The 22,544-nt window shown below is 45.1% G+C and overlaps 1 protein-coding gene across 11 annotated transcripts in view; it reads left to right on the top strand.

The window, feature by feature from the left end:
- Tenm2 (teneurin transmembrane protein 2) overlaps positions 1-22,544 on the top strand; it is a 1,249,953-nt gene that overhangs the window by 1,041,315 nt on the left and 186,094 nt on the right. For 9 of the 11 annotated variants that reach the window (XM_057774197.1, XM_057774200.1, XM_057774198.1 and 6 more), the window contains 2 exons: positions 261-383; positions 12,781-12,986. In XM_057774197.1, coding sequence (XP_057630180.1) covers positions 261-383; positions 12,781-12,986 — 329 coding nt within the window. The remainder of the gene's footprint in view (positions 1-260; positions 384-12,780; positions 12,987-22,544) is intronic. The other 2 variants (XM_057774202.1, XM_057774201.1) reach the window with 1 other exon arrangement.

The raw sequence follows: 22,544 nt of genomic DNA, 5'->3' as shown, positions 1-22,544 counted from the left end.
TGTCACCCCCGTCCTCCTCTGCTTCCCACGAGGGGTGCTGCCCTTGAGGCTGGGAACTGCTGCAGAGCAAAAGAGACAGAATCTGCTCTTGGATTGCCACTTTCTGTATTTAGCTAATCCTGAAGGCCTGGGGCAAGCCATTTTTGAACTGCAGTTTCCTTAAAAGGCAATTGCTTGGAAAAAGGCACCTGGCCCTCCCCCTTGACATTTGCATTGCTGAATTATCTATTCATATTTTCATTACTTTGTCTCTCCTGCAGCAATGCATCTGCTCGGACTCAATTGGCAACTCCAGCCGGCAGATGGACACACCTTTAACAATGGCGTAAGGACCGGCTTACCAGGAAACGATGATGTGGCAACAATGCCATCTGGAGGCAAAGGTGAGGTTACAGCTGCTGCTTGCCCTATTGAGGTCACAGGAAAATTCAGGGCTCTCGCCAGCTGCTTCAGGCTTTTTAATCCAAATCTTGGAAGGCATGCAATAAAAGGAGAAAGAAAGGGAAAGGAAGAAAAAATGCCTGCCGTTCATAGGTGCCCCATTTAAAAGCTGTGTGCTGTTCCTGTATGTTAGCTGTGTTTGGCTGGAGTCACTTGGATCTGGCACAGTGCCTGCTCCAAGCAGTGTGCATACCTATGCTATCTACAGCAACTGGCACCGTGTGGCATGCTTGAAAACATCCCAAGGCCTGAACAGAAGCAGCAGCAACAGCAGCAGCAGCAGCAGCAGCAGCTGGAGCAGCAGCAGCAGCAAAAACCTGCCTAATCAGAAGGCAGGAAGCAGCTGGCAGTATACGCCACTAGCCTGGGTCCCTCTCCCACAAGGAAAGATACAGCCTCCCTGGGGAGTAGGCTCGCCTGACTTGCCTTGAGAGAGAGAGAGACAGAGCTGTTCTGCTTTGGGGGAGAATAGAAAGGAGTTTTGACAACTCGGCAACAAAGCTTCCCTTCTCAGAACAGTGAGGAGGACAATAGAAATTGTTCGCTGAGGCAATCACTGTATTCTTGTAGGGGAGAAAAATAGGCGCTAACAAGGTGCTAAAAAAGAGGAGAGAAAAACAGAGCCGTGGAGAGGTGGAGACGGGAGCAATTAAAAGGCAAGAGCAGCCAATGGCACAGCTAGCAGGGCTGGCGTTTGGTGGTTTGGTGGCATTTGAGTTATTCGGGATGGAAATCACATAAGCTGGAGATTGTAGCAAAAGGGCTTCTCCAAACAGATTTTCTCAGTCCATTTCTTAGTCACCAGTACATACGCATGGGCACACGCACACGCACACACACACACACACACACACAAAACACACACACAATTTTTTTTTTAGAAAGCACCACAGGAATATTTTAAAGTACAGTAGAGGAGCCTCTACAGGTCTGTCATAAGCCCAGCACAGCATAGTGTAACTTCGGCTTCAAAAATAGGAAAATCAGCATCTCTGAGACATTCAGGACTGGGATATTCTAGAAACTTCACCAAAGAAAAACAGGACAGGTACAAACTTGAATTCAGGTCTGTGCAACGTGCATCTTTGGACAGGATGTTGGCTTTTCTTGTATCTCCTGATCTCTGCCGAGAAGACTCCAGACCCCCACTGCCTCAGGTGTGTATGGCTTACCCTAACACGCCAACAGTCTTTAAGTCAGTCTCGCCAGAGCTGTCCTGCACCTTCACGTATGGCTTCTGCCTTTTTACCCAGTGCTGAAGAATCACGCTTCTCATCTGTCATAATCATAACGCTAAATTACCTTTAAGTAAGCATGAAAAAGTTCTACCTGGGGATAAAATGATATGATTTCCATTATTGAGTGGGTAAAACCAGTTCTCAAAATAAAGAGGATATCTCACCCTTAACTGGCCGTGCTCGGCTTTAACTGACCACAAAGCCCAGAACCAAATTTATTGTCCTCAGGTTTGAAATCTATTCACCTCCAGTACTTAACCCCACTCCCTTCTGTTTCCTTTACAACAGTGGCTCTCATTTTGGCCCCTTGGGAGACATTGGCAAGGACAGAAAAGGGTTTTTGTTTTGTTTTTTGTTTTTTTTTTTACTGTCGCCGTTAGAGGAGGTGTAGCTAGTGGATTAAGGCCAGGGGTGCTGTTAAATGACCTACAGTAACCCTAGCTAGCCTCCTATCGTGAAGAATTACCTCAGCGCAGAGTACAACAGGACGGCGCTTAGAGCCAACCTTCAGGGAGTCTCTACTATGCTCATCCATTACTGTCCTTCAACACCAAGTCAACACCCCCTTCCTTTCAGACAAATCAACACTCACATTTGAAAGTAAAGATGTAGATTATCCCATCAGGCATGGGATGTAGAATCAAACATATTCTGAAGTTGTACACCGCTGCTTTCAAATTAGTAGCCTTCACCTCGGGACCCCATGACCTTCACGGGCCTCCAGAAATGGAAATGTCCCCTTTTCCTTTTGTCTTTATGCTCCATTTCCTAGACCCCTCAACATCCCACATCACAGTCAGATGACTGAGGAAAACTCCTTCGAGAGCAAGCTTTAGGCATATTTGTCTCAAAGTCAGTGGTTCTCAACCTTCCTAAGGCTTCGACCATTTATTACAGTTCCTCAAGTTGTGGTGACACCTGCACCCCTTTTCCAATATCCAACCATAAAATTATTTTCATTGCTACTTCACAACCAGAGTTTTGTTTTAGTTGTGGATCGTCATGGAAATGTTTTGGGAGATGGAGGGTTTGTCAGAGGGGTTGTGACCCACAGGTTGCGAGCCACAGGTTGCGAGCCACTGGTCTACAGTAACCAGTGTGCATGTTCTTTCTACTGTGGCTTTGGAAAGAGCAGAATCTTCGCCTTTCCTACACAGTGGGCTTTAAAACAGAGAGTGCAGCCTTTGTGGTGCCACCGCTTCTGAGATTGTGAGTGAGTTATGGGACATGCGGGGGAGGCTGTTTGCCAAAGCATTGTCCTGTGGTTTTGCTCACTGGGCCTTTATAAAAAGGGTGAAACTTCAAAATTGCTTAAAAATGAAATAAAACTCAATACCTTTTCTTTCCAAATGCCAAAACAGTACTCTAGTGATGACTGAAGAGCCCGGATTGCCTCTTCGAGCTTAAAGGAAGTCTTGTAAAACGACAGGAAAGATTGCTAATGTCCTTGAGTGACTTGAGATTTGAATTGCGAGACCCAATGACCTCCCCGTTCCTCACTCACCAATTCTATACATTTAGATAACCCAAATCAATTCCCATCGACCACTTTCCCACTGTTTCAAAGAGACAATCAAGACATATTGGCAATAAGTTAATTAAATAACACCCCCTCAATTTTTTTGTGGTATAGGATAATCCTTCACTCCAATGTTTTAATCAAGATTCACCACACATTGCCAGGGAGGTTAATCTTATTAAGCAATTACTGGGTAAGTATCCAGCAGGAGCAAATTAAAATGTAAGCAAAACACGGGCATGTGAGCGCCACCTAAGATGGTCTATCGATAGAGATTTCATTAGTTGGTCTTCAGGAGTATTTACATTGTGCAGGTTTGGGAAGGAGTCTAATAGACAGGACAGCCTCCACACTCTGATATGATAGGGAAACAGCTCGCCATTCATTACTTAGGGGAGTGTATTCTTGGGGCTGTGTCTTCCTCTTCCTTTTCCATTTACTGTTGCCCGTGGTTTATTTTTCCTCCAATCTCTTTCAATTAAACCTTAGCGTAGACTGTCTTGGGCTCCACACTGAGAAGAAGCCACACATGGGCTGCCAGAATCACTCACCATCTCGTGTGTATTTCTATGTTCAAAGGAATGAACCATACATCTTCATTAGAGGGGCACAAAGTGCTTTTGCTATAGATCTGGGATTAGATAAGCCTTGAGAATGAAGATTCGATACAGTATTCTGACCTGGTCAGATAGCATAAAGGGATCCAGCTTGATTGCCTGTGCCCAGAAATAAGGTGTACAAGAGCTTCACCAGGGCACGTCACTGGCCCTGGGTTTGTGCACCGATCTTAACAAAGAATAGAGTCTCAAGTAGAATTTCATGGATTGTTCTCAAAATCCATCAGTCATTTTGTATTCCTACTGTTCTCCGTGTCACTAGGGTTAGCAAACTATATCTCATGAACCAAATCTGGCTGGCCACCCGTCATGGTGACAGTCTCTCTTGGTGCACAGCCAGGCCCGTCAGACTGTGGACGCAAACGGGTGCAGTATTTGCAATTTTACCCTTTAATAAAAGAAAAACGCTGATGACTCTCCCGTATCATTTCCAAACTCATTTCTACTTTTCTTGTACCCACATGAAGGATTCCAAGATCCCAACACCCCTAGTTCTCTTTCTTCACCAAGCGCTGGTTATGTATGCTTCATGACTTGCACTGAAATAGCCTGTAAATCAGTACAGAATACTGGCGCTGATTTGGCTGAACACAAACACCAGTTACATCCCTGCATGCCGAATTGACCCTATTTATTCAGGTCTTTTATCCATTCCTAGCCTTGAGTTTGTCATCTGTAGAATGGCACTCCTTCGCAAGCTTTTGGTCCAGCATAAAAGAGATAGCCTTGCAGAACAGCGTTTTGGTAGCATGCACTTGTCAAACAACCTACGAATCTTTATCATCATTAAAGTCACCATCACTTCTCTTGGTTGGTTCATTTAGTACATCTCCCCAGGCTGCCACTTCCAATGAGACGATGGGATGTCCAAAAGGGAAGGCTGCTTTCAGAATGGCAAGACAAACAATAATGCCGCTTCATCTCCCTTACTTTACCTTCCAAGAATTAACGCAAGTCCCAGGTGACACTTTTGTCCCTCCCTGGATGAGATCAATGGGAAGCAAGACTTCCCCTTCCAAGAGGCCGACGTGTAACACAAGCTGGCCAGATCCCCGAGCGTGATTTGTCTCCTGCCGCTTTGAGCTCCATCACCGCCAGCCTGCCTGTTTTAAGCCCTACCATTCTCGGTTTATAACTCAGCTGTAAACATTTATTTGTGCCTGAAGCACATTTCTTTCCTACCCTTTGAAAAAAATCAGAATTTCCAGATGGTATGCAAGTTGGAAAAAATGGCAAAGACTGTTATTCTGTTTAGAAACATGTTTTTCTACACTTGCCCTTTCAGCAAAAACTTCATAATGATTTTTACTCGTTGGCTTAATGCACGGTACTAGGAGCCAGATTCGCGGGGAGGTTGGTAATTCTTCCTCTGGCTCCTGCCACTCAGCCTCTCAATGCATACAGCTCAGGGTTTCAAATGATCACTTCTCGGCATGGGACTTTTCCAAAGTTGGTGATGTTCCCAGAAGGACAAGGGGTCAAACATCACCTTATAGCACAACCATTAGCAAATACGCCTGTAGCTTAAGTCGATGTCATTCTGAGAGTGTTGCTATACCACTCTTACAGCTGGGTCCCAATTAAATGTGTCACAAGGATGGGTTTCTGACCCGAGTTCTATGTTGTCTAGTTTCTTCTTCCTTGCATCAATCTGGCTTAACGGAGATCCGAAGAATCCAATCATTTTTCCTACATCCTAAATTTGCTTTTCCTCTCAAAATTGGCCACCCTTCTTTCACAGGGTCAATACACCAGAGCTCTTCTCCTTCTGGATTCTCTTCTGGAGATTCTCTAGTGTGGGTTCTGAAATGCAGTCTGCCTAATAGTTAGATACATGGGGTTCCAAGTCCACCAGAGAAGCTTTTCTCATCCCAGCTCTACCATTGAAGAGCTATAGGGCCATAAGCAAGTCACGTAACTTCTATCAACCCTGGTTTTCCCATCCTAAAAGGGGGGGGGGGGGGCAAAGCACCAGGTTGTCAGAAAATCGTATGCCGAGTAGAAGCTATTCTGTACCTTTAGCTACCATCAACAATACTAATAAACCGGGTGGCATATTGAGGCGAGGTGAGTTCACTGCAGGGTCAGAGGTATAAATATTTGACTAGACGTAGTGAAGAACTGACCGCTTTTATCCAAGGCAAAATGCAAAGGCCGTATACAGTCCCTAGACTGGAAGGATCTTCTACGAATGAGCATTGCTGTGCAGCCTTGTGAACACCGTCACAGGAGCAGGGTCTCTCACCCTGGGAGTCCTTTCCCGAGAAGAGCCATCCAGTGGCAGGCTGGAAGACCGATGAGGCCTATGACAGCTCAGACGAGCTGTATTTCTTAGCCGCTAATCAAAGGTCCTTACAGGAGCTCTTTCATTACCTGTTGGCTAAACAGCAGCCCCGGATGGTTGTTCGGAGGCCCAAATAAATGGAAACGAAGTGTAATGGCCGAGGCAATCTTCTGAATTCAACTTTATTTGCGATAGATAAAAATATGTGAGGCAGAATAATCTGCAAGGCAGATTGATGTAGAGGAGCCTCCGGAGCTCGGGGAAGTTAGGAAGTATTAATACGAGGCCTTATTTCCCTGCTATAACTAGGAGTTCATTCCCTTTATCACTTGTTTGGGGAATAACGTCTCTGTTTCCATAAATGAGTTATGGTACCATGTTCTGAAATGATCGTTCCTAATGCAGCCGTGGAGGACTGTCACTCTCCCCGACATCAGTCTTATTTAACTGGTTGAGATTTTAGGTACATGTCTCAGAAGTAGGCAGTCGTTTCCCATTTACATGAGCAATCTTGCGTGGAGCGATGGAGTTGGATGATGGTGTAAAATTGATCATCGGGGTGTTACTTTAGGAACACCACAAGGCTCACCTGTAGGCTGGAGATGCGCTAGCCAGAACGGGAGGATCTCAGACGTCCGTCCACCTCTTGGGGAAAATGATCCACCATCTTCACTTTTCATTGACAAGTCTCCCATGGAGGCCCCAGCTTTGGGAGGCCCTGCTTGCTGGAATGTCTTTCCTAGCCATTGTCCAGCACCCAGTCACACCGCACCCACTTACCCAAGAAGGTCACAGGATGCTCTGCCGTGTCTCTTCTCTGGAGGTTCCCAGCTCAATCCAAACTCAAGACTGTATGAGCCGAGACTTCAGACTACCTGGGCTGGTGGAATGTGGGATGAGAATATGGCATACATCCCAGCTCTGTGTGGTCCAAAGTTTATCCTTCATCACAGTAGATGCTTGATAAATATTTATTACTTGAGTATAAGATGACCCAACCAAATGCTTAGGGTGTTCATTCATCATTGTTAACCAAGTCAAGTCTGGGTGCCCTTCACTCAGGCAGGTGCACGGAGCTGCTCGCATGAGAAGCAGCTGGGTGTGGGGCCATTTGGAAGCCCCAGACTTGTAGCTTTGATTGCTCTGACCCTCATATCTTAATATGCATGACCTATGAACCGCCCTGACAGGCTGTAAGCATACTACTGGCTGTTCATTGATTGCAGCAGCTCTGGAAAATGGCTGTGGCTTTGTAAAGCCCGACTCCAGCCCACGGGCCTCTTTTATTAATTGTGCATACTCCGGATAGTCTATATGTGAAATTCTACCATTACAAGTTTAGCCTTCAAATCTGAGTTCCCAGTTCCAGCTGACTTAAGGGAATGCTATGACAGCCAGGCTAGAAAGTAAAAAACACCAGCATGCCTGCAACATGGTATGGGTTGAATCTTCAGAAGCCCATCATTCAGATGGAAGGACTGAATCAGAGAAGGGTGGTGATGAGCTCAGAGCCACGGAGCTGGTAATTGCTGGTGCTAAGTCCCACCTCTGGGACCAAGCAGCCCTAAAGAGCCTCCTTGACATCTCTATTTCTTCATGTAACGTGTATCCATTCTGTACCTAGAGATGGAATCCAGTCGTTATTGTTCCTTCACTACCTGGATCTCCATGGTATCCTGTTAGGAACAAGCTAGAACTGTATGGCTAGGGAGAACCTTGGTCCAAACTTTTATTTGTGGGATCTGCTCCAGCTTTGCTGTCTCTTTGTTCTAAGAGGGAAACACAGATCTGTGCTCCCAGACACTGGCCCAGAACTCGAGCAACCTGCAGTCACATGGTCTATTAGATGGGTCCCCATGCAGGCTGTAGCAATTCATAGTCTTTTGCCTCTTTCTTCTTCCTTATATTATTTGTAAAACTGTATCTTCTAATAAATCCACTTTAATTATTGTTTTAAAAGAATAGAAACTTTTTTCTTTTACTATTAAGAACTCTATTGTGACCACCGGCGAATTAGAATGAGGTCTGTGAACTAAACTTTGCAGAGTAGCAAGGTTAGTTTCTTGAGTTGATGGCTACACTGTGGTTCTTAAAAATGCTATTCCCGATTTAAGATAAATACATGGAAGCGTGCAAAGGTAAAAGAGGTCTTTGTAACTGATTCTCGATGTTTTCAAGGAGAGAAAAACACTACACACGCACAAACACACACACACACACACACATCTATCCATGTCTTGGGAGTACTGATTCAGTCTTCTCCATATGCCAAAAATCTGTAGGTCCCCAAGATCCCCATTTAAAACGTTGTACTACTTGCATAATCTAGACACACCTTTCCCTGTGTATTAAATCATCTCTATATGTTCTGTTCAGGGAATCCCAAGGAGAAAGTGTTTTATTTATGTGTTTAATACAGATCTTATTCTTTTCAGATAGTTTTGATCTCTATTTCATTGAGCTCACATATATAGAAACCCCAGATGTGGAGGATTGACTGCACATATACATGCATATTTGTGCATATATATATGGAGAGAGAAACGATACTAAAGCTGATGTGTGTAGTGCTTGCAGAGTCTGGGTTAAAGACGACAGAAATTCCATGTAGCACTTGAAATTATTTTTCGCCTGATGCTATTTCAAAATAAAAATTGCATGTATGAATGTATGTGTGCATATATACCGCTAAAGAAAAAAAGGTTTGCAAACTCATTGTTCAGTTGCGCACCCTGGGAAATCAGCTTGGAGGATTTTGTTTCCCGTCTGTGATGGCTATTCTTGGTCGTCAGCTTGAGACACATGGGAGGAGAGAACCTCCGTTGAGGTATTGCCGCCTTAGATTTGCCTGCAGGCACATCTGTGGGGTGTTTTCTTGATTGCTAATGGACGGTAGAGGGCTCATCCCACTGTGGACCGGTGGTCCTGGGTTGTGTATGGAAACAGGCTGAGCAGAATCAGTAACGAAACATTAAGCAGCTTTCTTCCATGGCTCCTGCCTCTGCTCCTGCTTGGGTTTCTACCCCAACCTCCATCAGTGATGGACTGTGACCTGGATGTATAAACCAGATAAGCCTTTTCTTCTCCAAGTTCCTTTTGGTCAGGGTTTTATCACAGCAACAGAGAAACAAACTAGAATGCCGTCTACCTAAGTGGAAGGAGCTTATGTCAAGGCCACTGAGTTTGTTAAAATTAAAGATACCTATAAGCCAGCCATAAGTGCGTTCTGATCGTCCCCATCCTGGTGTGCTGACGGACGCCCTTCCCAGTCACACACACAACTCTATAGACTCCTCGTGACTTGTTTAAAGAATGGCTCTCAACCTGCTCTACAGAGCACAGAAGGCCAGAGTGGACACCACTTAATGCCTCTCTGAGTCCACGCCACTCTTCCATAGGGAAGGAAACTGAGGCCCTGAGAGCTAGACATCCTAAAACTCTGGTTTCTTAGCAGCAACGATAGGATTAGAGTCAAAATAGTTTATTTCCACCCATCCTTCCACAAAAGGCTTAAGGTTGTTCAGGGCCAGGGCCAGGACCCATGGCTTTTGACCTTTGTCTTCTAGGCCTTTCCACTTAGGACTTTCCATGTCTCCTAGTATACTTGTTTATTAATTAGAGTTTGGAGGAAAGATACACCAGAGCTCCACTCCCAGTTCTTCCAAACAGTCCACAAGGAAAGTTCTTTAAATAGCAAATTCCACATAGAGTTCTAGGAAGGTAATTTTGCCTTTTTTTTTTAATAAAAAAAAAATCAGCTTACATAAAAGTCTTCAAAGCAAATCTTCCTCAAGGCCCTCCTGTCACCCAATTGTCACAAGGCTTTGCTGAAAATTACCCGCCAGATGGGCACAAGGTATGCAGGACATGCGCCGTGGGGCCACAGAGACATGCTCAGGGAAACAGCTAGAGGGAGCGCTGAGGAGACCAGCAGAGCGCCCCCCAGAGGCATCCGCAAGGACTGCAGGCCGTGTCCCAGCAAAGTGAGCTGAGGGTAGGGGCTGTGTGTTCAGGGCAGTGCTGCCATTGGCCTGGGGTCAGGCTCAGGCGCAGTGTCCCAAGTTTACGCTTATTCTTTTAGCTAAACCTATCCCATACAAAATTAGACTCTCTCAAGACATGGGCAGGCACATATACATATAGATCACAAATACACACCAAACTTCTATTTAAAAAAAAAAAAAACAATTTTTTTTTTTTTGCTCCTAAAAGAAAGTCAAATGTTTTCTGCATAGGTTTCCTTCTTGTATGACCATTTTCCATCCCCTGTAACTGGCCTCGTTTATTTTGCTAATACTGTGATCTGGGCCTGCTATTATGCTCTTTGCAGACTCTCATTGTTCCCACTGTGTATGGTTTCCATTTTACAATAGAGGACTGGAGGCCCAGGGAGGTTAAGCAAAGTGCCAAAAGTCACAGTGCATGGAAGCCAGGATTTGAGCCCTGGAAGCTGCCGCGCCCCCCAACTTTGTAGTTCATCTGTCACATGCCGTGTCTCATTTGGAGGATGACACTTGAAGAAACGGGCATCTAAAATACCAAGGGGTGTGGCTGAGGCGTCAGCAGTTTCCACCCACTGACATCTGAAGGAGGTTTCCTGAACACGGCACTCTAAAGTTATGGTCCTGTATAAGAAAGGGGGGATCCCTTGGCTCTAAAACTAGAGTTCCAAGGCTTCTTTTTGGATTTCTTCAGAGCAACCACTGTGGGAACCTGCTCCTACCCAGGTCTCCAGTGGGCTGCCAGTCAGAATACACCAGAGGCCACCACAGGCTGCTGCCTGCAGGTCACCAACCTGCCGTTAGCCCAGCAGCTCTGAGGCCCACAGGTGTGGCGGAACACCCGTCACCTATGGATTAAACTCTAAGCTTAGAGCTAGAGCCCGGGTCGGCAAAGCTCTTTCGGCGTTGATGCGTTTTTCTCGCTCGCTAGCATTTGCTTTGGTCTCGACTAAAGGCCTTCAGCTATTCTTGTCCACGGTGGTTCTTGTTGTTCTTGTTTGATTTGTCTGTTTGTTCATGATTTCATTCCTCCCCTACTGGGTCCCTGTTTAATATAATGTTCCGTGCCCCCAAAGGCTTTAATTTGAGTAGGGAAATCTGTCAAAAGCAATATTTCTAAATACAAAAGTTTCCAACTGATGGCACCCACGGCCTCTGACCAACTTGTGAAGACAAATGTTCTCTCCTGGGCCCACCCTGATTTCAAAAATCCCTCAAATTAGCCATAGTTGCTCGAGGTTTAGCGCCCGAGGCACTATTTTTTGACAGAACTGATTCTGAGAGCTCTGAGTGGACCAACTCAGTGGCTCCTCATAGCAGCCCTATGAAACAAGTAATAGTGTCTCCACTAGACAGACAGGGAAACTGAGGCCCGGAAAGCTGGTACATTTAGCAAGCATCCAAGCTGAGACTTGAGGCAAGCTAGCCAGCCTCTCCTCCCCTCCCCTCTCCTCCCCTCCCCTCCCCTCTCCTCCCCTCTCCTCTCCTCTCCTCTCCCACCCCTTGTTCCCCCTTGTAGTGTGTGTTTAGTCCTGCTGGACACAGCCAGCCTTCAGCCAGGGTTCCTGGCGCACTAGCTACTCTGTTTCTATCAGTCCAAACCGTTTTACTGGCCACCCATTTTACAGATGAAGAAACTAAGGGCAAGGCTACGTCAAGGTCTCATCCTGGTGCCACTGGTCATGGGGACAGAGCCAGCTCTGCTGAATCAGAGAGAGTCACTCATTTTTAAAGCCACTCTCTGGCAGTTCTCTGAGCCTGTGATCCCAGCAACTGGGAGGCTGAAACAAGGGGACTGCCATGAGCCGTGACTAGCCTGGGCTTATATACAGACTGAGTTCTGTGCCAACCTGGGCTACAAAGAAAGACCTTGTCTCAGGGATGAAGGCAGAGCAGGGGAAAGAGAGAAGGAAAAGGACCAAAGAAGGAAAAGTAAGGAAGAAAGGGAGGCAGAATGTTTTTGTTTTGTTTTGGTTTTTTTTGGGGGGGGGGTATATTGTTTTGTTTAACCAAACTTCTACTCTTCAAGTATTGAGGAAGGAAAGCTGTGCATGAGCAATTGAAATAGTCAGGATCAGCCACCAAAAGACTGTAACCATTTTGTGTCAAAGTTACAAGGCGAAGGTATGACTTCTCAGGATCCATCCACCCTGTCCTCCACAAGAAAGGAGCCAATCCCGTGTCAGGTGCTGACTTGACTTCCTGCTGAGCTATTTTATTTATTTGGGTTTTGGACTGGTTTTTGTTCCAAGTATCAGAGTAGGCTGGACGGAGTAATGAAAGGCTTCAAAAAAATTTTTTTTAAAAAAGCATGGTTTCAAATTAACACGGGCAACCCTTCCCTCCTGGTCCTTTTAAGATGCCAGTTATGTGGGGAATGGGACTTCATGTCTCCTTCTCCGACTCTGGCTCTTCCTGTATTTGATTGGTTGAGATAAATAATAGAATTTCTTTTAAAAACAAAATCACCGTGTCAGGGTCTCAGATGCCTGGGGTATGAATTTATAGCTTTTTCGTTTAAATCCTCAATGTTTGAGCTATCACTTAAACATAATGCATTTAATCCTAACTTTGAAACAGCAAAAAAAAAAAAAAACCTCTGGCACCTAATTAAATATAAATGTACAGTTAACTAATGTATGCGAACGTCATTGACTTGCTGTCTATCCCTGTGTTTTAGTGCCCTGGTCATTGAAAAACAGCAGCATAGACAGTGGTGAAGCCGAAGTTGGTCGACGGGTGACGCAGGAAGTCCCACCAGGGGTGTTTTGGAGGTCACAGATCCACATCAGTCAGCCCCAGTTCTTGAAGTTCAACATCTCCCTGGGGAAGGATGCCCTCTTCGGTGTCTACATCAGGAGAGGACTACCACCGTCTCACGCACAGGTACGGCCACACTTGACGGGATGGAGTGAATAACGCATGCACGTGTATCGCTTCATACCTGCTAAAATGCCTGTCACTAACGCACAGACAATGGCCAGAACTGACAAGGGTCTGAAGACTTTGGAGCCCTCGTATATCCCCGGCAGGCAACAAAATAGCTCAGCCTCTATAGAGTCAAGCTGACCAGTTATTGAGAAAGACAATTGTAGAATTGCCATAAGACGGGGAATTTTCTCTTCTGTGCATATGTACGCTCAAAGAGAAGCCAAATGTTCGGTCCTGCGCTTCACAACAGCGCTTTTCATAACCAAAAAGTGAAAAGCAGCCCGAGTGTCCAAATGATGGGCGACTGGGTAAACAAATCGTGGCATGGCTCTACGATGGACTATTACTCAGACATAAAGAGGAATAGAGGGTTGGGTTTGATAGAGCATGCGTGGGCACGCTCTGCTAAATGAAGGAAGTCAGGTACGAAAGGCCTGTAGTGTACAGTTTTAGCTATAAACTATCTGAACTAGGCAAATCCATGGATGCAGAAGGGAGGTGAGCATATGCCAGGGAATGCCACCGAATTTTATTTTTTTTTAACATCCTGACTACAGCCTCCCCTCACTTCTCTCCCCTCACTCCCTTCCGTCCACCCCCTCCCAATTCACTCCTCCTCCCTCCGTAATGGCTCAGAAAGGAGCAGGCCTCCCATGGGCTTCAGCGAGTGTGGCATGTCAAGCTGCCATAGACTTTGCACCTCCCGCTGTGTTCAGGCTGGGCAAGGAAATCTAGCATGAGTAGGTTCCCGAGAGACCATCAAGGCACGGGGGACAGCTCCCGCTCCCATCGCCCTGGGAGTCCCACATATAGACTAAGCTACATAAATGTCACATATATGTAGAGGGCCTAGATCAGTCCCATGCCGTCCCTGTTTTCTACAATCCTTCCTCTCCTCAGCTGGACTCCCCAAGTACAGCCCATTGTTTGGCCATGGGGAATCTGCCTCCACCAGTCACTGGATGAAGACTCTCTGATATCAGACAATAGGGTAGTTACCAATCCAGTCACAGGAAATGGCCAGTTCAGGCTATTGTAGCCACTGCTACCAGGAGTCTTAGCTGGCGCCAACCTTGTAGACTCGTGGAATTTCCCTTGCATCAGGCTTCTACCGCTCCACAAATCCCCCCTTTCCAGTCATCTCTCAGCACTGTTCCCCTCCATCTACCCTGCAAACCAATCCCTCAAGTTCCCGTGCCCACCCACCCCAAGTCCACCCAGGAGATCTCCTCTACTTCCCCTTCCCAGGGATATTAACGTGCTCCCTCTCGGGTCCTCCTTGTTACCTAGCTTCTCTGGGTGTCTGGATTATAGTATGGTTATCCTTTACAGCCAATATCCAGTTATGAGTAAGTGCATACCATGTTTCTCTTTTGGGGTCTGAGTTACCTCGCTCTGAGGAATTCAGCTGAAAGGGGTCCCCGGGGCAGTTCCAGAGCTTCTGGCCAGACAGCAGGATGCCACTCTGGGAAGTTACACAGATTATTAGGTGGTCAGCTTGCCCTTCAGGCTCCACTGGTCCTGCTGTAGCAGTAATGAAGGATTTACAGTGGCGAAGTCTGCTTGTTGGCACGATTTGGGAATGGATGGCTGTGCCTCTGGGCACAGCTGAGCACAACTTTCCTCTTGGTCTTGAGTTTTTTTTCTAGTGGGCATTGATTTCTATGAGGAGTGTAACTTCTTCCAGGGGTGATGGAACTACTTTGAAGCTAGCTGAGGTGGTGACATAACAGCGAATGAGCTAAGTTAAGTTTATGTTGCATTTATGTTGCATGAATTATTGTTTTTAAAGATGTGCCGCCCTACTAATGTTTGGCCTACTTTGATTGGCCTAGAAGCTAATCTCAGGGTGCCTTATATTGGAAAGACACTTCACTGAAGTCACCCCAGGTAGGAGACCATTTTGTGTGGGAAGAGTGACGTATGGAACTGGCATCCAGTGACGTTTCTTTGTGATACCCCAAACTGAGCTCCTTGGGAAACCCTTGGCAAAGTAAAAGGGAGATTCTCGCCAGAGTTAGGAATAAGGAAAGTAGAGTTTATTATGGAACTCATATTTATCATCCTGTGGCTTCCTGGTATAGATTTCACTATGCATACCATTTGGACTGAATTAACACCTACCTAGCTTGAATTTCTTTTCCAGCAAGAATTATATGCTCTGAGAAAAGCCAAGTTTTCCCTGCCTCATTTGCCCTCAAATCTAGCAAATATATATATATATATATATATATATATATATATATATATATATATAGTACCTTAGGAAGCACACTGTGGAGGGAAAGCACCCAGATGTCCAGTCAAAGCTGGCTTTGAAATGTGCTGGAAAGATATTCATCTAGAAAATTCTATCAGAAGAAATTAAGGCTTTAAAATCATTGGCAAATAGGAAGCAGTCAGGCCACCATAGCCTTGTCTTTAGCTCAGAGCAGACATCGCTAATCAATGACAGCATTTTTCCTTGCTGAGCCCAGTACACAAATACCTCCCTGCATGACTCTCAAGGCAGCCACTACCAATCGACCAGTGCTGGCTCTCGAGATGAAAGTTATTTGCAATCCCATTTTTATAGCCTGCAATGATCGATATAAGGACTCTAAGGACGATTTCATTTTGAGCAGGGAGGGCTGTGTAGGTTTTTATTACCATACACAGTGTGTGCTATTGGGACCAATATGCAAAGTGGTCATCAATGAGTCCTCCATCCATCCAGAAAAAAATATTTATTGGGCTAGGCACGGATTATCCAGAGATGAGTGAACACTGTCCCTGACCAAGCAGACAGCTGCTCTCCGAAGGGATCCTCATCCAGGGGAGGAGGAATTCAGCTGAAAGGGGTCCCCGGGGCAGTTCCAGAGCTTCTGGCCAGACAGCAAGATGCCACTCTGGGAAGTTACACAGATTGTTAGGTGGTCAGCTTGCCCTTCAGGCTCCACTGGTCCTGCTGTAGCAGTAATGAAGGATTTACAGTGGCGAAATCTGCTTGTTGGCACGATTTGGGAATGGATGGCTGTGCCTCTGGGCACAGCTGAGCACAACTTTCAGCTCGTCAGCTGCAAGGAGCCACGCTAAGGAAAATGTGGCCACCTCAACGTTGTCCCCCAGCTCTGTTGTTCCCTTTGCCTTGCAAGCTCTGGATACCAGAGCCTGGGAAAGTTGTGCTTACAGCAAGTGACTATGACAGCCCTGTAACTGAGTGATAACAGACAGCAGCTGACAGACAGACTCCACTCTGTTTCCCTGCCGTTCTGACATTCAGGACTCCAGCCTCAACGACAATGTGTTTTCTTCTTTTGTGGCTACACCGCACTGTCCATCTCCTGCCAAGCTCGTGATTGTTCTAGCAATTGTCCTCCAAAAAAAAACCCCACTCCAGGGACAGCCCCAGCATATGCTTCAAGGGAAAGGAAATGAATAGCAAGGAGCTGATATGACCTGGGATTTCAGTCCAACTGCCAGTGTAAAAACGGAGGGTGTGTTGAGGGGTCAGGTAAGCATAGCACAGCAGAGATGCCCAGAAATGCACAAGACAGGTACACTATCAGAGCACTGCTTTGGTGTGTGGGGGGGGAATGTTCCGTGCACATTCTTACATTCACTCCCTGTCATTACATGCATTCATGTCCATTTGATGAGGCACATTTCCTAGAGGAGACGGTGCTGAGCTCTTTGCAGGGACAGGTGACTAACACACGTCTCAAGCTATTATAGAATTTCTCATTTCTATTGGCATATCCTATCAAGGAACATAAGTTCTATGGGAATTGGCAGCCTAGCCAAGGTGACTCATTTGAGCTGGAGAAAGAGAAAGAAAGGGAGGGGAAAGGGAATGAAATTCCATTGACTGTGTTGCATGAAATGGCTATGTTTAAATTTTATAGAGGATCTTGCTCTGACCAAGAGACTACAAGTTTAGTACCCTTGTCCAAGGATATTAAATACAGACGAGATTCCTTTTTTTTTTTTTTTAACCTGCTTAAATTTCCCAAGATTCAGAGTCAGTCCCAGCTGACTCTGTCTCAAACTGACTTTTTCCAGAAGATACAGAAGCAACACAGCATAGGCAAGGAAGTTCTGCAGTTAGACCAAGAGCTTCAGGGTGGAGGCGTGCCAGCCACGCTATCACCGGGTGGTCGGGAATGAATGCTGTGGCTCATCTTAGCTTTGCTTTCTCTCTTACCTATGTCACCCACCCCACAACATGATGGCAGTTATGTAAAAACAGACAGAACAACAAAGGGGAGATGTGGAAAGTCTTGGTAAACTAAAGCCCCAAAGAGAGATAGTATGTATTTCATTGGACTTCAGCATTGGCAACCGAGATGGGAAAGTATGTGAAGAGCCCTGGGTTCAACCCCCAATACAATCTTCTCCAAACCTCTGTGTGTGTGTGTGTGTGTGTGTGTGTGTGTGTGTGTGTGTAGTAAAACCACTAATACAGACAAGTAATTATTCAAATATGGGGTTTAAAAATAAAATTAATTTCTTCATTATTTTCTTCTTTCTGAAGAATAAACTATGTTTTCATTGCTGAAAATTTCAAGAAACCAAAAAGGAGAAAGTAAAAATACTCTAAATTTGATGTAGTCCCCTTTGGCTAAATGTTTATATATGTTTGCTCTAGCAAAGCGTATGCATGGCAGTTTTAAAAAAAAAAAAAAAAAAAAAAAGAAGAAGAAGAAGAAGAAAGAAAGAAAGAAAAGAAAAAGCCTGACAGTCCAGTGGCTTAAAATAGCAAACGCTGTTTCTTGCTTAGTCTGGCTATCAGTGATTCTCCATCAGGGGAGATGGTGACCTGCCCCAACTCCCTTCACAGAGAGGGGCATTGGCAACATTTGTGGTCATCACAGCTCGGGGAAGATCGCTACACATCCCAGGGCAGAGGCCAAAGCTACTGTTGAAACCCCCTCACCAGGACTGCCTTGGATTGCCCAGAGCACAGTACCCCCAAAGGAATTATCTTAACTGCAGACATTAGCACCAAGGTTCTGATCCCTGCATCACGTGTTCATCTCCGGTTAACGACGACTGTTTGGTGTCATCTTCTGATTCGAGGACACAGACCTACAAAGTCTCTGTTACCAGGCACATGCCAGCTCCCCATGGCAAGAGAAGGGGAGACGGGAATGTGTACCCATTCCTGAAGAATCCTGTGACGCATGATTCTCTTATTGCCTGTAACAAGTCACGCCCTACTTCAGAGGGACGGTCAGTGATGGTCCCAGAAGAAAAGGTCCAGAAATATGAATGAAAAGCCACAGTGACTTTTCCTCACAGTGTGAAGACAGTCCTAGCAGCTGGTCTGAGTCTGCTCCTACAAACAACAAACCCTTATGAATTGCATTTACCATGCTAGATTCTCCTGAGAGCATACACCATGCCTACACACGGCAGTACTGTCTGTGTCAGTGACTAATTCATTGACTTGCACCCCTGCATAAATTAGTTCTTGCCATTTCTCAAACATCGTCAGTTAGAAAGGATGGTATCTTTGTGCTTGAGATGTAGCATTTTTGACACCCTACACTGAATTTAAAAAAAAAAAAAAAGCAGTGAAGAAAATAAGTCAGTCTTAACGTACCAACTCAAATTCTTATGGGGATGGTGTGTGTACACTCGAAGTTGGCTGGTTTCTTGCCAAATATTTGAAATCCTACAAACTGTGTCAGATTTGCTGAACCCTGGTTCTTGGAACAAAACAGGCCAGGCTGAGGAAGGAAAACAATCATGTGACCAGGCTTCTGAGCTAGGCATCAGAGGAAATCTCAGATCAGAGTCTGTTGCTGCAAGTCCAGAACTCGGGTGGTTAAGGCAGCGAGCAAGTTTGCTTGACAGTTCATCACTGATTGCCGCTGATATGTCAAGCCAAGGAAAACCCTTTGCGAGAACAAGTCAATAATCGGCAAATTAGGTACATGATTAACCTGAGACAACAAGATGCAGTTACCGCTTGGGAGCCCTGCCGAGACTTCACCTTCTCCACAGTCCTGTTTAGCAAATATTAAAAATGCCTACTTCATCACTCAGACTGATGGAGCCAGGAGCCCAGTGACTTCCAGCGGCAACTTGAACGTGCATTCAGAAGCTTGATTGCCAGGAGGTACCAGGCATGGAGCAGCGCCGGAAGATGGAAGCAGAGCCTGCAGTTCCTCGTTTACGCTGAGATGCCTCTATGGCAGAGACTAAACAGTCCCCAGATTGCACACGAGACCAATAGAAGAGAACTGTTCAAGAGACCACAAACCGCCTCATGATCATACCGAATAAATGCAAATATGGAAGATTGGTCATGTGTAAATTCAGATCAAAGGAGTGAGCTGAGCAAACATTCCTTTTCGTCCTTACCCACAGAATCCTCCTAATGCCTTTTTTAAAAAGCAAATTTGTGAGTGGCCATCAGTGGTGTTAGCTTTTCCTGCCTCCCGCCCATCCTGATCTATCTCACAGCCTTGTTGGGAAAGAGACTCTCTTTTTCCTTATCCCCTACTTTCTTGCCCTGCTAAAAAGGCTTGGCCATAGCTCCATAGCTTCAAGCCGAGGTAGGACTCTAGGATACTGGAACTACTGATTATCTCAACTGTCTGGCTGTATCATTTTGCTACCACCTGTCTGCCTTCTGAGCCCAGGTACCAGTCAGCTGGGCTCTGCTGGGCCTATTCCTTGAGTGAAGCAGGGTAGAAGTGATACCAGGGCTTACTGTCAGCCTTCTAGGGCATCGCTGAGCATTCTGCAGAAGCCCCCAAGGTGTTCATATCCATTGTGAGATAGGCATGTTTCCACAATCATGCATGCTATAGAGATCTTGTGGAATCCATTCCTTTATTTCCCTGACGTTCTGAAGGTGCTTTTGGAAGAGACTTTCTCAAGACATGCCCAGTGGTAAACTGGTACCATCCTAATTGCCGCCAGAGTTGGAAACACTCTCCCCCAGGAGTTAGGAAAAAATCGGTAAAAGATGCTTGAATTCAGTCGGAGAGCTGGTGTAGGGACAATTCACCAGCAAACCCCGAACCTTAGTTAGCTTTCTTTTCTGTGTGAGAGTTTGAATGTGACTGGTCCCCATAATCCCATAACCCCACAATGTCATAGGGAGAGGCATTATTCAGAAGTGTGGCTTTGTTGGAATGGATATGACCTTGTTGGAGGAAGTGTGTCACTGTGGGGGCAGGCTTTGAGGTTTCCTACCCTTGGGATACCACCAAATGTATCAGTCCACTTCCTGTTGTGTGTAAGATGTAGGACATTGGGCTGTCTCTCCAACACCCTGCCTGCATGTGACCATGCTCCCTGCTATGATGGACTGAACCTCTGAACTGTAAGCAAGCAACCACTAATTAAATGTTTCCTTTATAATAGTTGTCGTGGTCATGGTGTCTCTTCACAGCAGCAGAAACCTGAGTAACACACTGTGATAAAACACTATGACCAAAATCAGCTTGGGTAGGAAGGGGTTAGTTTGGCTTTACATCTTATTCACAGTCTGCCACGAGAGAAGTCAGAACAGGAACTCAAGGCAGGAGCTGAAGCAGAGGCTAAGGAAAAGCCCTGTTTGCTGGGTTGGTCCCCATAACTTGCTCATTACACTTTTTTCTAGCACCCAGGCCAGCAGCCCAGGGATAGCACTCCAATAAGCTGGGCCTTCTGCTTCAACCATTCATCAAGAAAATGCTCTACAGATTGGCTTACAGGCAATCCGACAGAGGCATCTTTAACTTCCTAGACAACTCTGACTTGTGTCAAGTTGACAAAAAGAAAAAACGAAAAGATACACTGCATGTTTTTCAAACCGTGATGCTGGATGTCATGGAACTCAAAGACAGAGAAGGCTAAGAGGAGTGTGTCAGAGGCTATCGCTGTGACTCGTAATTAGCCCCAAAAGAATCCTGGAGGTTCTGGAAGTCAAGAATTTGTCACTTTTCTAAGCAAAGGGCCTTTATCTTCTAATAAAAATCTTTCTAAGAACCCCAGGTATAAAACATAAAAGTGACAGTTTTATTTGCATATAGTTTATGGTTCCAAATCCACACATACTATTATAATAATAATGTCTGTGGATTCATGTTCATCTATATGCACAGTCATCCTCAGTATCTTTGGGGACTGGTCCCAGCCCACCAACATCCTAGGATGCTCCTTCCCTTTTATATAATGGCATAATAATAGTGCGAAATCTTCGTACATTCTCCCATCCTCTTTAAACCCTCTTGGGATGACTTATATTCCCCAACCCGGTGCCAGTGCTGGCTAAACAGTTTTTATGCTGTATTGCTTAGGCAACAGCAGCAAGGGGGGAAATACCCTTATTGACTACAGATGTAATTTTTCATTAATATTTTAGTCAGCTGTTGGTTTACTCCATGAATATGAAACTCGTGAATTCAGAAGGATGTATCTCTCATGGAAATAAGCTCATGAAGGTTCCTTCTAAGAAACATATAGAGTAGAACTGAAATTTGGATTTTTGAAGTACATATTTTATGTATACTAGATTATATATTATATATAACACAGAGATTAAAATAAAAATGTTGTTGCCTTAAGATTTACTCATTTGAATTGGTGGAAATGGATATTTGTTAGTATATTCCTTATAGCCTCTTAATTTTTATAGTCTCTCTTTAAGAGAAGTAAGGCTGTGACACCGTTGGGCCTGCTTTCAGTGACTCAAGCCTGGGGAAGAGTCTGGTGGCACCTGTAATCTCAGTCAGCCTCAAGATGCAATTGATTTATATACTTTGTTTTCTTTGCACACTTTTGACCAAAAAGAAATCATAATGAATATACTTCCGTGGCTGTGAATAGAAACGGAGCTTTCTTTAATCATTTCCCTTACAGGCTGTGGATGCTCTTCAATTAAATTGATCCTCAAGCTTGAAAGCGAAGTGAGGGGAAATAATTATTTCAAGGTTAAATCATTTAAAATGTCTAACAACTTCTCACAGCCCTCATCTTAGTTATAAAAGGAGGCGCGTCTCACTCAAGCTTTAAACTCGATAGTCTTTGGTTTGCTTTGTTTTTTCTAATCTCACTGGTCTTGGTAGCAAAAGTTTGAAATTCTCGAGCTTGGGAGGCTGAGTTCAAGGCCAATTGAGCTCTACCGCAAGACCAAAAAAAAAAAAAAAAAAAGAGAGAGAGAGAGAGAGAGAAATTTCTGTTCTCAAACGTATGGTATTCATTTGGAATTCCACTCCTGGTTTACATCGTAACCCAAGCAGGTACCTCTTCTCTCCCTGTGTATGCTTGAACAAGCGCCTCCACTGTGGCTGCGTGTATGAATTTATCCAAGCAGACACTCATCAGCCTGCAATCAGAGGGAGCCTCGTACACGTCTTCGGCTCTAATAAGTGCCAGTTGCAGAAGTTCAAATCAGCGTTCAAAGATGTCAAGACTTTGTTCTGAATGCTCAGATATTGAGGGCCTTTCAAATGACCACCAAAGGACTTCTAGGTAAAGAAGCTTTTTTTTTAACATTTATCTGCTCATGTAAAAATGTTCTACAGACACACACAC

The sequence above is a fragment of the Chionomys nivalis genome, chromosome 7, assembly GCF_950005125.1.
Source record: "Chionomys nivalis chromosome 7, mChiNiv1.1, whole genome shotgun sequence".
In the NCBI taxonomy this organism is placed as follows: Eukaryota; Metazoa; Chordata; class Mammalia; order Rodentia; family Cricetidae; genus Chionomys; species Chionomys nivalis.
Note: the sequence above shows the minus strand (reverse complement) of the source record. Positions and strands in the feature narration are given on the sequence as shown.